Source organism: Archocentrus centrarchus, chromosome 17, assembly GCF_007364275.1.
Source record: "Archocentrus centrarchus isolate MPI-CPG fArcCen1 chromosome 17, fArcCen1, whole genome shotgun sequence".
In the NCBI taxonomy this organism is placed as follows: domain Eukaryota; kingdom Metazoa; phylum Chordata; class Actinopteri; order Cichliformes; family Cichlidae; genus Archocentrus; species Archocentrus centrarchus.
Genome location: NC_044362.1, coordinates 20723742 through 20739618, shown reverse-complemented (window position 1 = coordinate 20739618; position 15877 = coordinate 20723742). Strand labels below are relative to the sequence as shown.

The 15877-nt window shown below is 39.1% G+C and overlaps 1 protein-coding gene across 1 annotated transcript in view; it reads left to right on the top strand.

The window, feature by feature from the left end:
- Positions 1–15877, top strand: part of pth1r (parathyroid hormone 1 receptor) — a 53521-nt gene that overhangs the window by 18335 nt on the left and 19309 nt on the right. Inside the window, exon 2 of the mRNA XM_030751001.1 lies at positions 10458–10560. Within this exon, the coding sequence (XP_030606861.1) occupies positions 10458–10560 (103 nt within the window). The remainder of the gene's footprint in view (positions 1–10457; positions 10561–15877) is intronic.

Below are 15877 nucleotides of genomic sequence, written 5' to 3'. Positions count from 1 at the left end.
TTTGGTATAAGCTCAAAAATTCATGTTGAGAAAGTGCCCTGTGGAGAACAAGGCTGGAGGCCAAAATCAGGAAAATCTGAGAGGATGTTATGGATGTCATGAGAGACAGGTACTGGATGGATAAGAAGTGCAACAAGATGTCCATAGCTGAGGCTCTAGGAACTGCCAAAAAAAAAAAATGGCTCTGGCCATGAGGCTGAAGAGATACACCAGAGAAGCAGAGGCCAAGAGAATAAACAGCCTGTTCCCGAAAGATACATTCAGGATGTACTTTCAGCAGCTGCAAGGGAACAATAGTATAAGGGCAGACCCATCTAGAGCTGAGACTGAGCCATACTTAGAAAACCATCTGGGAGAAAGGGGCTTCAAGCAACACCAACGCCAAATGGCTGGTGGACCTAACAGCGGACCATAGCAACCTCCCATTAAAAGAAACAGCCAGTACCACATAGCAGATAGCCCTTAAGGTATCTCTAGAATGAAGAATAGAGAACGAAGAGCTGGACAGTGCAGGATCATTTACCTAAAAATCTCATCTTCGCTGATGGATCATCTAACAGAGAGATACATTATTGGATGGCCTAACAGCCTAACAGCGGCTGAAGAAACTGAACAGTACTCCATGAATGCCTGGCAAATGGCCCAAAATAATAACTCATCTGGACTGGCTAACACAGGGTAGAACAAGTAGTCACATGAGTCAACACATGAGGGCAGCTCAACACCAAAGGCAAATAACATCAGATGGTTAAAGCACCAGCTGGATTGACTAAAAAAGAGCCTACAATTCAATGCCCCATAGATGATTATAGGAGTGCTTGGCACTATACAAAACCAATAGTGCCCTGATATCACTGGAGGCTAACTCCAAGGTATTTGCACAAGTCACATCTAGTGTGGACTGTACCAAGGTGATGCACTCTCCCCGCTGCTGTTCTACATAGGCCTCAACCCCCTAAGCCAACTCATCACTAAGAGTGGATACAGATATAGATTCAGAATTGGAATGACCATCAGCCACCTCCTGTACATAGCGAGGACATCAGGACGTCATTTGTACTGGATAAGCATGGTTGAATGATTCCAAAGAGAGGGAAGGTGATTTGGACTATATAACTGCTTTTCTGTCAGAAGGCAGAAAAGCAGATATATAGGACACCTACAAGTACTTGGTATCCCACAGGCCAACAGGAACCATGAAGAAGGTCAGCCACAGAAAGTAAGACACTTGCTGAGAAGCCAGCTCAATTGTAGGAATAAGAACTGAGCTATCAATACATACACCCTACCCCGGTCATTGGATACCCAATTTAAATAACAAGCTGGCCACAGAAGGACATTGATGCCAAGACATGAAAACTCCTCACAGTGCATGGAGGTCTCTACCCAAAGTTCAGCACCCTGAGGATCTACGACCAATGGAAAGAGGGAGGGCAAGGATTAGTGTGTGTCAGAGCCTTAATCCAGGAGGAACCATGGAGCATCCATGAATACATCAGGAAGAAGGCCATCGGAGATGAGCTGCTCCAGGTGTGCCTCAGGCAGCTGAAGACAGACAGCGATGAGGAACAGAAGAAGTAACTATCTTGGAAGACCAAGCCCCTGCATATGATGTATCATGATAGAGGAAGTGGCTAACATCAAGAAATCCTACCAGTGGCTAGAAAAGGACTGCAGCTGTGATAGACGTGGCAATCTCAGCGGACAGCAACATCAGAAAGAAGGAGCATAATAAAACAGAGTACCAGGGGGTGAAAGAACAACTGGAGCAGATGTGGAGGCTCAAGTCCAAAGTGGTCCCCACAGTAATAGGAACATTAAGAGCTATAACCCCCAAGAGTGGAAGAGTGGCTCCAGCAGATTCTGGCCACATCAGGAGTCTCTCTGTCCAGAAGAGTACAGTTAAGATTTTGTGCCGGAACTCCCACACATATCTCCCTCTCACTTCCCTTAGAGGAGGGTGAAGATTTATATTTATATATATATATATATATATATATATATTTATTAGGGGCGGGACTTTAACGCGTTAATTTCGATTAATTAATTACGGGGAAATTAACGCGTTAAAATTTTTAACGCATTTTAATCGCACTTTGCACTGTGGAACGTTTCTCAGTGCGCGAGTTCCCGGCATACAGATTATATCGACGCACAATGTCCAAATTAGGGGCTGCATCCTGCGAAGGACCCGGCCCACGTCTTTCGCAGCCCACAAAGGCCGGAAGTGAGCGTCTAGCCTTCATATCAGCGTCACCTGCCGTCACCTCTGCGTAGCTCATGTCGCCTAGCAACCGTGAGTGCGAAGCACACCTGTGTAAAAGCAGCTGTTAAACGGAGAACGAACTTTTTCTCCTTTTTGTGGTTTAATTTTAAGTCTTTAATTCAAAATAAGCTGTTAAAACAAGCATAACACATTTCAGCATCAAGGAATACAGCTGAGAGAATGATTAATTTCCAACTATAACAAGTGAGACATTAATGTTGAATAAAACTATCCAGTTATGATGCTTAACTTTAATTTCTGGTGTTTGCTTATCACAGGAGCACTTCCACCCTTTGTTGGTCTGTGTAGTAGACTGGTGGGAAAATGAACAAAATTTTGAAGTTTAAGCTTATGTATATTGATTCATTCATCAACTAAACTTAAATTAATATTTCTCATGTCAAATACTGAAATGCGATTAAAATGCGATTAATTTCGATTAATTAATTACAAAGCTTGTAATTAATTCGATTAATTTTTTTAATCGAGTCCCACCCCTAATATATATATATATATCCCTCAGCCTTGGTTGATAAGCCAAGGTGGGGGCGGGCAATGCTGATATTAAGGCTAGACCATCCAATTTCAAAGCTGTTCACTTCCAGCCTTTGTGGTCTTCGTGGGCCGCGAAGGACTCGGTCTACGTAGGACGGGTCCTTCGAAGGATGCGGCCCCTGAATTTGGACACAGCTTGGGTCCTTCGCAGCCCACGAAGACCGCAAAGGCCAGAAGTTAGCGGCTAGCCTTTATATCAGCGTCACACAGCTGTGTAAAAGCAGCTGGTTAAACGGAGAATGAACTTTTTCTCCTTTTTGTGGTTTAATTTTAAGTCTTTAATTCAAAATAAGCTGTTAAAACAAGCATAACACATTTCAACATCAAGGAATACAGCTGAGCGAATGATTAATTTCCAACTATATTAAGTGAGACATTAATGTTGAATAAAAATATCCAGTTATGATGCTTAACTTTAATTTCAGGAGTTTGCTTATCACAGGAGAACTTCCGCCCTTCGTTGGTCTGTGTAGTAGACTGGTGGAAAAATAAACAAAATTTTGAAGTTTAAGCTTATGTATATTGATTCATTCATGAACCAAACAAACAGAAACAAACCAAACAGACTCCATGTATTACATTTGATAATGGTACAGAAAAACTGATATGTTTACATGCTTTCCTTAAAAAATATGTAATTGTATACAGTTCTCTCTTTATTACTATTTACTGACTTTTTTTGAAATCTTGAAATTGCTGCTTTTTGACGCTGTCTGTTTGAATGTATTTTGCTTATGTTGGACAAAAACATACAACACTGTGTTATTAAAATCTTGTAAACGGGCCCCATACAACCAACCTGCTTTCTTAATATTGCTTCAAGGGAAACTTTTTACTTTTTTTTTTATGGAAAGATAGCATCAGCAGGTCTGGGTGTTGTGGTATCAGGAGTCTTTTGTGGGATTCTGGGTTTTGAATTCCATGTGGGGGTCATTAGTTTGACAGTTTGGATTTTTTTTTGTTGTAGATTTTTCATTTTTAGTGCCTTACTCACCCCATTAAGGTTTAGACAACGAAACCTGGTTAGGTTTAAGAAAATGCCATGGTTTTTGGTTAAATAAAAATTGGTTTCCAGTTTTCTTGGCTCTCGGGCTGACAAGTCTCTCCCCAAATTTAGTGACAGTAAGAAAGCAAGAAAATAAATGGCTATAATATATCCATTTGAAACGTATTTGTGGTGTGCCCCCCAAAAAACTTAATTCAGGAGGAAAATGTGTCTCTGCCTGGAAATGTTCTTGAGAATGCAGTTTAGCTGTATGGGAACATCATAGTTTTAGCCAACAGGACTGGAAGAAAATACTTTTAAGCCTCAATTGGGTCTCAAGCTGTGACTTCACCAAAAACATTACTCATAAACAATACAGGTTTAATGATTCTCCAAATTAATTTTTGGGCCATGAATAGCTAGCACATGGCTAATTGGTGTATGATTACATGTTCCCTTTAAGAAAGCAAATTCTTAACTCTTATTTAATAACCTATATTTACACATATTGTTTTACAGAAATGCAAAAGCTGTTCTTGGCTTGAAAAAACAAACAATTGTTTTGTAGCTAGCTTAGTTAGTCTGTGTTTACAATCACGCACTGTCGTTGTTGCTTTTATAGTATCTCCTGCCATGCTGTGAATGTGATCTTGTGTTATCATTGAGTCAGTCTTTGCTAAACCGCCAGAAAAGTTAAAATTTTCCAGCCAATAATTATTCCTGCAGACTGTCATTAACCCATTCTGTCAGAATGTTGTTTTATTAGCGGAAACTGTAATTTTGTTGGTAGTAACAAGAGCTAAACTAAGGTTACGTCCACACATACACATTTGTTTCTTTTCTTTTTCTTTTTTGTTAAGGTGATTTTCCACTTTCATTTCCAAATGAAAACACACACCCCTCAAAAAACAACAACAAAAGTGTCAAGAGCATACTAAAACAACAGCTGGTGATACAACCCCATGGGATTGGTTGGTGGTTTGATCCTTGGCTGCTGCAGTCTGCATGTCAAAGTATCCTTGAGCAAGATACTGAACCCTAAGTTGCGCTGCGATGTGTGTGAGTGCTAGATTGAAAGCACTTAGGCATAGAAAAAAGTTCTTGTATGAATGGGTGAATGAGGCATGTTGTATAAAGTGCTTTGAGTGTTCAAGCAGAGTAAAGCGCTGTATAAGAACCAGGACATTTACAATTTAATGGGAGAGAAGAAGTACAGTTGGGGAAGAAGTATAGGCGGGAAGGACTTGTTTGATTCCAAGTATTCAGTTTTTATGAACTTCACAGTAATCAAAGCTACTGGTATGCATTTTCTTTTAATTGCCCATTGAGCCTAGCTTGAGGGTAAAGTATATTCATTTTGGCAGAGGAATTGCCCTTTTATTCAACTTTCTGAGAGCTCAGTACGAAGTTCAAGCCACTTTGGTGTTGTAGTGTTTCACTCAAAAATGCTTGCATCTTTGCTGTCATGATACTTTGAGCTAATTTTATGTTATGTTTTTGATATAACTTTTTTTATGGTCTGAGATAGTACTAATGAGATCACTGAGCTTTATTTCGAATCCAAATACACTGTTGACTCATTGCAGATAATTATACTCCATTGAATCCAGTGGTTTTTGTGGTTCATTTAAACTTTTTGGATCCTTGAGTTTTTGTTTTGTTTTTTTCTAATGAAAGTCTACCTCACAAGCTCCAGCATTTGGCTCTCTGATACAGTGTAGGACATTACAGGAAATGACTTTGGTTGGCCACAACTTTCTTGAAAAAAGAAAGAAGAAGAAATAAAAAGCGCGAGGCAGTCCACAATGAAGGCTGGCGGTAATGTACTAGAAACCCAGTGTCTCCACTCAATGTATGCATTGCGTCTAGCCACATGACACATTTCCGATGGACAATTTATTAGAATCTTTTTTTAACCTTTGCTGCAAAATATTTGAAAATCAACAAATGAACACTGAAAATTTTCATCTGTCATACCAGACAAGTCAAACTTTGACAGATAAATACAACTTGCATTAATGACCAAATGCTGAAAATAGAAAACTAAAACTAAACTGTAAATGTACTTTTTCTCCCACACTGTATGCTGTTAGTATTTCATCCTGGTGGTTAAACAGAGCAACCTAAATACAGTTCTCTCAATATTGGTCTTATATTCTTGCAGAGAGCTGCAGTTTAAGTCATCAAGCTGCAGTTTGCAAAGACAAATAGAAACTTGTGGTTTATCTAAGTGGAGTTTGTATTCTAGCGACCGGTGACGAAAACAGACATATTTATATACTGTGTATTTTTCTAATTCTCATTTTGGCATAAACTCAAAAGCATTTCACAAAAAGAATACTGTGTTTTGAATGAAATGCAGTAAATAAGAATGTCCATGTTTCTCCCTGTGAGAGGTGTGTTTACTTTGGAGGTTTGGACTCTGGCCAGTGGAGAGGGAATAGTTTTCAGAAATAATCATGGGGCATACATATTACCCAAGATTCTCCTCTTGAAATGGTAAATGATACACTTCTATATCCCTGGATGCAGGAGTCTGTTTTTTGAGAAAGAAAGCTGAAACTCCATGCCTCATTTTGGTTTACCGTTTCATGGGGGCTTAAACACTGCTGTAAAGGCTAGGATGTTTGTTCATAATGTGCTGGAACAGCAGTTTCACTCAGATGGCAGAAACAACTAAGAGCGACTGTTACCGATGTGCACCCTAAGATTTCAAAGTGAAATAAATTAGTGGGCATTTCACACCCTTTTGAAGTGTGTGGACTTCAGTAAAAAATTAAACATGTATCAGTGAGATTCATGCAATCATTTAAAATTTTCTCATAAGTCCATAACTAGCTTAATAGCTGGTGACTGCAGAGGCCACAGGATATGAGTCACAACACTTAAATACTTATGAAGAGATCACTCCCATCAGGATAGAAATATAATATCAGCTGACTGTGATAATGCCATAACACAGTCCCTGGATCTCCTTAATGTAGGGGCCAAGCCTTCAGTGTTTTTCCTTTCATCTGTCACCTGTCTGCAAATAGAGGTAATGATAGTGGCGTTTGTCCTGTCTATCAAATTCACTGTTTCTGGTTTCCTATTGGTTGAGCTTTCACCTAAAGTAACACCAGGCAGCTTTTTAGATGAAAATAGTGTGAACGTCTCAGAAGCTGTCAGTGGAATATTCTATATTGGCTTAGTTAGTACAGTAAACAGGTAGTATCTATCCTTGTTCGCCTGTGGTAAAATGTTATTCCATCTGTGGTTGTTTACTGTGCAAAGCCATAAACGTCTTCATTCTGTAACCTTATTCAGGTCTCAGACTGGACATCCTTATTTCAGGCCTGAAAGTAGTGAAAATATTGATGGATTGAGGTATTGTGGGTTTGTATGGCGCAAACCCACAACGGCTTAGTATTTACAGTTAAATTTAAACCTCACAAAGTTGCGTACATCTATTAGAGACAAAGTATGCATGCCTTTGTTCCCATCTATACTTCTCTATTTCTATTTCTCATTATGAACAGGCACCAGAGAGGGCTGAAAAAGTCTGGAAAAATACCAGAGTTATACTTTGCTTCAAGAGTTCGTTCCTATAGTTGTAGCAGCCAACTGCAAAACTATAGATACTTCTTAGTGGACTGTACAGCTACTGCAGTAACAGTAGTAGGAAAGTACGTTCTCTAAAATGCTGTGCTCAAGAACCAATGTAAAATTCTTGTAATTTATTTGAGCATTTAAATGTTTGGTCTTTAAATGTCTGATTAGTTTAAAATTCAATTGTTGTTATGAGTAAAACTTCAGCATTTGATATAGTCACCAGTATCACCTCCAATCTCATTGTACATTCTGTATAATGACAAATAAATGCATTCTTCTTCTTCTTCTTATACCAAAATACACAACAATAACAACAGTATAATATGAAATCATATTGAAATATTATTGTTGCAGAATGAGAAATCTGATATTTCTATACTGATAAAAAAAAATTGAGATAGAGATTACTTTAAATTATTTTCCACAGGATATCTTTATATATTGCTAGAGGCCTGAACACAAATAATAGCATGCAGTTGTCAGCTTTCTACACTCATTGGCCACTTTATTAGGTACACTTTGCTAGTATCAGGTTGGGCCTGTTTTGCCTTAAGGGCAGCCTAAATATAGCGTGGCATAGAGTCAGCCAGGTGCTGGAAACATTCCTCAGAGATTTTGGTCCATACTGACATGATAGCGTCACACAATTACTGCAGATTTGTTGCCTCCATATCCATTATATGACTCCTGTTTCCCCACATCCCAAAGGTGCTCTACTGTATTGAGATCTGATGATTGTAATGTTCAAGAAAACCATTTGAAGTTGATTTGCTCTGTGTGACACTGCACATTATCCTGCAGTCATCAGAACATTGGTACACTGTGGTCTTTAAGGGGTGGACATGGTCAGCAAAAGTTGAAATTTGAGACTCACCAGAGCAGGGAACACATTTTCCAATCTTCCAGTATCCATTTTTGGTGATCCTGTGTGAATTGTAGCATTGGTTGCCTGTTCTTAACAGACAGCTGATGTGGTCTTCTGCTGCTATAGCCCATCTGATTCAATATTTGATGTGTTGTACATCCAGAGATGCTCTTCTGCATACCTTGGCTTCAACAAGTGATTATTTGAGTTACTGTTGCCTTCCTATCAGCTTGAAGCAGCCTGACCATTCTCTTCTGTCTTCCGACATCAACAAGGAATTTTCACCCAAAGAACTGCCACGAACTGGATATTTTCTTGTTTTTGGACCATTCTCTGTAAACCCAAACGAACAGCAGGTTCTGAAATAATCAGACCAGCCCGTCTGAAACTAACAACCATGCAGTATTCAGAGTCACTTCAGTTACCTTTTTTCTCCATTCTGTTGCTTGGTTTAAACTCCAACAGGTTGTCTTGAACATGTCTACATGCCTAAACTCACAAAGTGGCTGCCGTGTGATTGCGTGATTAGATATTTGTCTCAATCAGTAGTATAACAAAATGGCCAATGAGTGTGAGAGCTTTTTTTTTTTTTTTTTTAAATATATGTCCAAAAAAATTAACCTTGTTGTAGAGATTAAAAGTTATTTTTCCAAGGGAAACAATGGAAAATCAATGGTATTATTTGTATTTAGAGATGAAATCAGTCATAATCAGTATATCACAAAAAGAACTGACAAGCAAATCTCCCCACTGTCTTTACTTTTTATCTGCCGGAGAAGACTCTATGGTTACATATTTCATTTTGTCAAACTGAAAAAATACATAACCACTCAAAAATGACTGCAATAAATGTGTAGAAGGTGAATTATTGTCTTATAGATTTAACTTGTTCTTTCTGTAGCGTCTTGCTTCTTGCTAAAAGAATTGCCCATTAGTATTTGAACTCATCTGCTTCTTGCTTTCATAGAAGCAAGAGCAAAATTTGATTTCTTCACATCGAGACATGTAATTTGGGTCTGAAACCGACAGATGCAACTGCAGCCAGGGAGTCAGCTGCTCTGAGTAAACGTCTGTCTTTAATTTGCACTATTTGCTCTGGATCACTGGACCAAAAAAACAAGACTGTGTGTGTGTGTGTGTGTGTGTGTGTGTGTGTGTGTGTGTGTGTGTGTGTGTGTGTGTGTGTGTGTGTGTGTGTTTTTTTTAGCCGCACCTCCAGGCACACTATGGCATACATGTTAGTTTATGTCTCGTGGTGTGTGTATACATATTATAGTTTTGGTGCAGTATGGCTCAGAGAACAATGATAGCGCCCACATGACTGCATTAAAGATTCTGGTGAATTGCGTGCTGATCGAGCCTTTAGTTTTTGGTGGCCTGTGCTTTCATTTCCACTCTTCTTGTCATGCTCTGTTAAAAATGAATGTTGTCATTTTCAATACAGTCACATTTGTCATTGCCCAAAAGTGATCCACAGGCAAACAGCAAGTCAGTCAGTGTGACCTATTAGAATGGAAAAAGTTTTCTTGACTGGAAAACCACACCTGAGTTACCACGTCACCCTCATATAAAATGTTCAGAAGCTGAAAATATATAAGGGGTAAAAAAAAATTAAAATGTTGGGAATAAAATGTCATTTTTGTCGGTGTTAAAACTTTCCGCATGTCGATCAGTTTACCACTGGAATGAGACTGTAAGCAGCAAGTGAAACTGATCCTGTTTAGTCAGGGAAGTTTAGTTTTTACTTTATCACAGTAAGACAGAAAGAACTCTTCAATGAGTCCACTTGCACGCTCAAAGTACAGTGTTTTCTAATATTTATCTACTATATTACTGTCACTCATATCCTCTGTGAGAAAATGTTGGTAGTGCACATTTTCAGGAACGGAAACTGGGTTGCTTGTTTTGTCCATGGCACTGTGAGCAGAGTTGCAGGCAGCAGTTTGACAGTTTTGAAGTAGCTGTGAAGAAAAAGGAATGCCTCGATCCAAATCCGTCCTGATTTTCCTGCTTATTTTCAAATCCAGAGGAGATCACACATCTGCAGTGAAATATTCACACTTTTGTGTTGTTCTTTGGTGATTTAACTGCCGTTTTGCTGAGTTGGAAATGTTATTTTATAGTATTCATTTTGCACTTTATTGGTATTTATACTTACATATCCTTTTATTAACTCCATTCCCCCTGATTTTCAGGTTTATGCCGATGATGTGGTGACGAGAGAGGAACAGATAGAGTTGTTGTTCAAAGCCAAGCAAAAATGTGAGGATGACATCAAGGCAAAGCACAGGATTCTTGGTGAGTAAAGAAACAAATCTAAGTTTTTAGCCATATGAGTGACTTTGTGAGTCTGCAGTAACAAAACTGTTATTCTTGAGGGGGACTTGAATTTTCAGTACTGAATTTCATAGCAAAACAGTCAACAGCCACATAGGACATTTAACTATAATTCATCAGGGGGCCAGAGGAATATCTGTATACAATATGCTCCTTTAATATTTGTTTAGCTATTTCATTGTGTGCTACAGCTATGGATTGAGTGCAGCCATGTGAAAAAAACAAAAATCACAGATCCCTAAATCCAGAATTAAACCTTAAATCGGCTGTAGGATGTCCACCACTTCCCTTGCAAAAGCTAAAATCTTTAAAAAAAAAAAGAACTTGCATGGAATATGGGCACACCTAAACAGAAACCCTGCTCTCTGTTCCTCACATTTTGAAGACCAGGAAAATCTGTGACACATATGGTTAATTAGAGTCAGTCTGTAAAAATTAAATGTGAGGAATATGCATAATTATGCCTCGACTCACACTTTTAATATGGCTTCATATAATCCAGTACTTACAGACCCACTTTATCATGAGCTCAAGCTCGCAATTTTATTTGTTTGTAATGGTGAGCTATAAGTACTGTATAGTATTAGTGCCTTTTATTTGTAAGAGATATAAGTACACTCAAAAAATTCTGCTGGAAAATGGGTACTGTTGGGATAATGCTGTGATGTGGCAGGTGACTGGATTTAAGGAAGTGTATATATGCCCTTTTACTACTTACTTAAGCTAGCTGCTGAAATCACTGGTCTTAGATAAAATCAAATGGCATTAAAACAATTTCTAAGCAGAGCATTAATAGTTGTTAGTAATAGCCTCCAGTGCTTTGCTCAGATCTAGTGTACAGTGTTATTTTTCATTCAGTTCTTGTGTTTGACTGCTGCAGCGAACACGACTGAGCAGTCAGGCACGCAAGATGCACTGGAGGCACACAGACTCACACTCAGCTTTCTCATTTGGCACATTATCATCACATTTACATATAACTTGTATAAATTAGTAATGCCTAGAAATAAAGCCAGTGGGAGCAGTCATTACACTGTGTATCTTCATTATGAGTACTAATCATAATGCTTGCCAAGTTCACCATAATGAAACTCAACTAAATAAATAATCAAACTATTTTCACCTTTCAACTGTTTCCACTTTTGAAAATGAAATGAAAACACAGGTTGGAGGTACCACTGATTGGTACCGTCATTTTGGTGACCTGTGAGGCAATTAGTCTGATTACTATAAACATATAAAGACCGAGGTTGGGAATGCCAGAGGACTACACGACTGGAGGAAGGCTCATTTTACTGACATCAACATTCTTGAGATGATTTGCACTGAAGATTCATTATTTAATGTTGGTGTGTAAAGGGTGGAGTATGAGACTCATCCATGTATGCACATACCCAGGTGTGCTGTGATTTACAATGGGAACATTGCTTATAGGTGTACATATGCGCGATATTGTAGATTTGTTTATCATTTAGTGCAAACACAGGAAACTGGTTGCACTCAGTTTGCTCTCGCATACTCTTTTAGACAGACTGTGATCTTTCTCATGCCAAAGCAGAGAGTAACGAAGGGATTACAGAGTCAATGTTTGTCATGCAAATCACCCAGTAAAAAGGGTGTGTCAGAGAGATAACGGGTACAATCCATAAGCCCATCCCTAATGGCTTGTGTATCGAATAAAATGTCTCGTTTAGCAACAGATTATTATTTCAAGATAACTAATAGCTGAAAACTGGAGGAAACTAATTAAGCAGAATGTGTGAAATTGAAATGGGATCATGTGTTCGGAAGGTGCCACCTTCTTTGCCTTTTATTATTGGTTTCCAATAGTGTGATTTTCCACTGTTTTAATTAAAAGATTTCTGTCACAGATGCATTTGTCGAAGGCTTTATCACATAAAAATAGTTTTGAGCTCCACTAGTGAGGAAGCTCCCCAGTGAATTCTAGCTGGAGCTACTGTAGAGGTTCAATGTGGAGTGCAGTAAATCCCCCAAAGGCTGCACAGAGCAGAGCCTCATGGATGCCGGGCTGAAATATAATGTACGAGGTGGAGGATGCCATCAGACACAGGAGGAGCACTAAGAAGGGCGGGCGGATGGTGGGAGAGACCAAACAGCACGGCCGATGAAGTTTACCAAGAGCTGTGAAAGTAGACTGCATAACCAGCAGGAGGATAATCGCGAGCTTGAAAGAGTGCATCGGGATGTTATGTTGATTGAATGTGATTGGTGACTTGTTTGAGTGCAACTATTGATTATTATAAGAGCTTACACTAATCAGCTGATGCTGTTCACACCGCTCTGCCACAACCGCCTTGGTTCATTATAATAAGTAAATAATAGGCACCGTTTTGCCTATATTTTGGAGATATGTTCAAATCAAGTAGCATTTTTGGAGCAGTTTGTAATACATTTCTTGTGAACTTTAAGTTGATGGTTACATTTAAAACCTCCACTTTGTTTCCTTTGTCTTCCCTGTGGCTTTCCGAAGGCTGGGCTTGAAGGCAAACCTGGTCCTGGGGTGCACTTCAATATTTATGGGTATCTAAAGAGCACCCTTTTCCTGCAGATCCCAGCACACTGTATGGTCATGTGGTTGCTGTCATTTTCCCAGTTGATTGTTTGGGGAGGAATTCCACAGCCAAACCAATCATATTATTTTCTCTTTAACCCCAGTGCATTGTGGTCACATGAAATTCTTTGCCCTCCAAACGATACTCCTTGTAAATGAAACACATAATTAAAAACGTTTACTTCCTGGCTCAGAACACAAAAGCTATTGTTGACTATTCCCTGTAGTTACATTGCCCATGTGGTATGTCCCAACTTTTCATGGTTTTGATAAATATCCACTAGCTCAAATTAGATTAAAAAAAAAAATATCAGAATTGCTACTTTTGAGAATTGCAGAGGGCCAGCAGCTTTTGTTTGCTTAGGGTTTATGTACAAGTACTTACAGCAAGATTAGGAAGATGGCTACAGGCGCCAAGCCTGTGGAGAGTGATCAGTCAAACATTAGAGAGCTCTCAGATGACAGTCCACGCTGCTCATCTGACCACCATCATGCATAATCTATCCTGACCTGCTGTAGTGACAGGAAAGCCTGGTGTCACACTTTAGCATGCACCTCCAGGTACGTACTATTTGCAGCATAAACTACAATGGGATAAAACCTAATTAAATATTTTTGCACTACCTTGACTGTGGGTCTATATGTAAATTTATATATTAACATATTATAAATAATTGATAACCATAGCATTATTGCACTTGCACGTTCCTCTGTCTGCACATCAGGGAGGACTCTTACACTCAATCTGGACTCTAACAAGTCCATCAGGAATGCCTGACTAGGATGTGCGCTGTGAAATGCTTGAGGTGCTGTTTAGGGGGGTTCATCAGCACAAGAGAGCTGACCTGCATACCCGATGATGCTGGTGTATGCCGGATGTGACTCATCCTGCATGTAGTGGTTGTTTGCTGACCTCTTTTGGAAGGTTGCACATGTCTGTTCAATCACATTACAGTTGAAGAAATTAGAATAACCCTATTACCTTAATAAAGAGTCCTCAGTAGAGTCCCCACTGTGGTGGAGACCTCTCACCCCTGGATAAGCACATATGCGTTCCTCGCATGTGCTTGATTTGAGATTTTGTTTTTTCTGTAATGCCAGATGAATTGCTTTAACATTACTTCTTTTGTATTTGATTTGAACCCCAGAGTCACATTTGGCTGTTTGTAATTATGTAGTGTGGAAGTCATTTAAAATCTGGGCAGTGGGTTTGCTGTGATGTTGAGTAAAATTATAGATATTGTCAAGGTTTTGCAATTAAGTTCAAAGGAAGAATTACGTGCACTTTCTGATGAATGATGTAGGTTTTTTCCTTGAAAAAGTCATTAAGATTTCAGCAGAAGTCACTTGTATGCTTTTTTTTTTTCCCTTCCGTGTCGCATTGTGGTGTGACCTTCAAACTATCCAACCCATAGTTTGAAGAGCACAGATAACACCACCTATGTGCATTTCTCTCTCTCTCTCTCTCTCTCTCTCTCTTTTTTTTTAAAAGCTTTAGATTTATATCTCTGTTTGTCTTGCCTATCCCTCCCACAGTTTTTTTTTCTGGCACTGTAAGTGTAATCATGTGGTTTTTTTAAACTATTATAGGAGATGAGGAATGATAACTACTTCAAACACCAGCATGGTGAAACGCAGGATTTGTAGAAAGTAGTGAATTAATTGCACAAGTATGTGTTAATTGAGAAAGCTTTGAGTGCCATTTGAAGGGAATAGCTGTTGTCTTTCATTTGTGCTTTAAATATACAAAATTCACCATTTGATGACTGAGACAAGGTTTTCTTTGAGGGATGCAGTGAGGTTTGCCTGGAGAGGATAGTGGAGGGATGTGGGTTCAAATCCCCAGACCTTGCAGTGTGAAAATAGCTCAACCTTCAAGCTTGTGGTCTGGGTGTAGAATAACATCAGGAATCATTATAAAAGGCTGCATGTATCAGGAGAAACTGCAGCATGTGTTTTGACATCTGCAGGTCAGAATCAAATGAGTCGGGGGAGAAAAGAATTTTCTTCAAACCCCAGTGACATCACAAATACCAAAGTCCCCCCGTAGGCACGTTTATATTTAAATTGTGGTCAAGAAATTTACGGGAAATTGTATATGTGTGTGTGTCCGTGTGTGCGTCTGTGTGTTTTGGTGTTTAATTTAAGCCTGTTAGTAGGTGGTCCTATGGTAGTAAAACCTATGGCAAAAGCAAGCAGCAATTCTACTTTTACTCCCAGGATGTGTGGTCAGCGTGATTTTCAAAACTAAACGCTGTTTTTCTCCCACCATACATCTGCAGGAATCAGTCAGCTCCACTCAGTCTGCTCTTTAATTTTGTGCTCCCAGTGACAAGCAGTTAAAAAGCAAGTCGTCATTTCTTCAGATGTTTCTTTGTAAGTTTGATTACAGGAATGAGAAAATAATGGATCTACTGCAAAGAGAGGAGAGTTTTAGTTCTATCCTTAGCTACTTATTAGTGGTCAAAGTGGGGGCAGATGTTTTCAATAATGCAACATAAATGCCAAGCCATGAGGGAGGTTTAGCCAAGAATCTGTGGGGAAAGGGACTCCGCTCACACTATCAGTAGGCTCAGTTCCATGGTTTAGCTGAGAATTAGGAGGCTGTGTGCACTCACAGAATTTTTCCCCCTTTGAACCTGAAGTTCTTTGTCTGAACTATGCATAGATGCATTATGGCAAAGTTTAATGTGGCACAATCTTCAC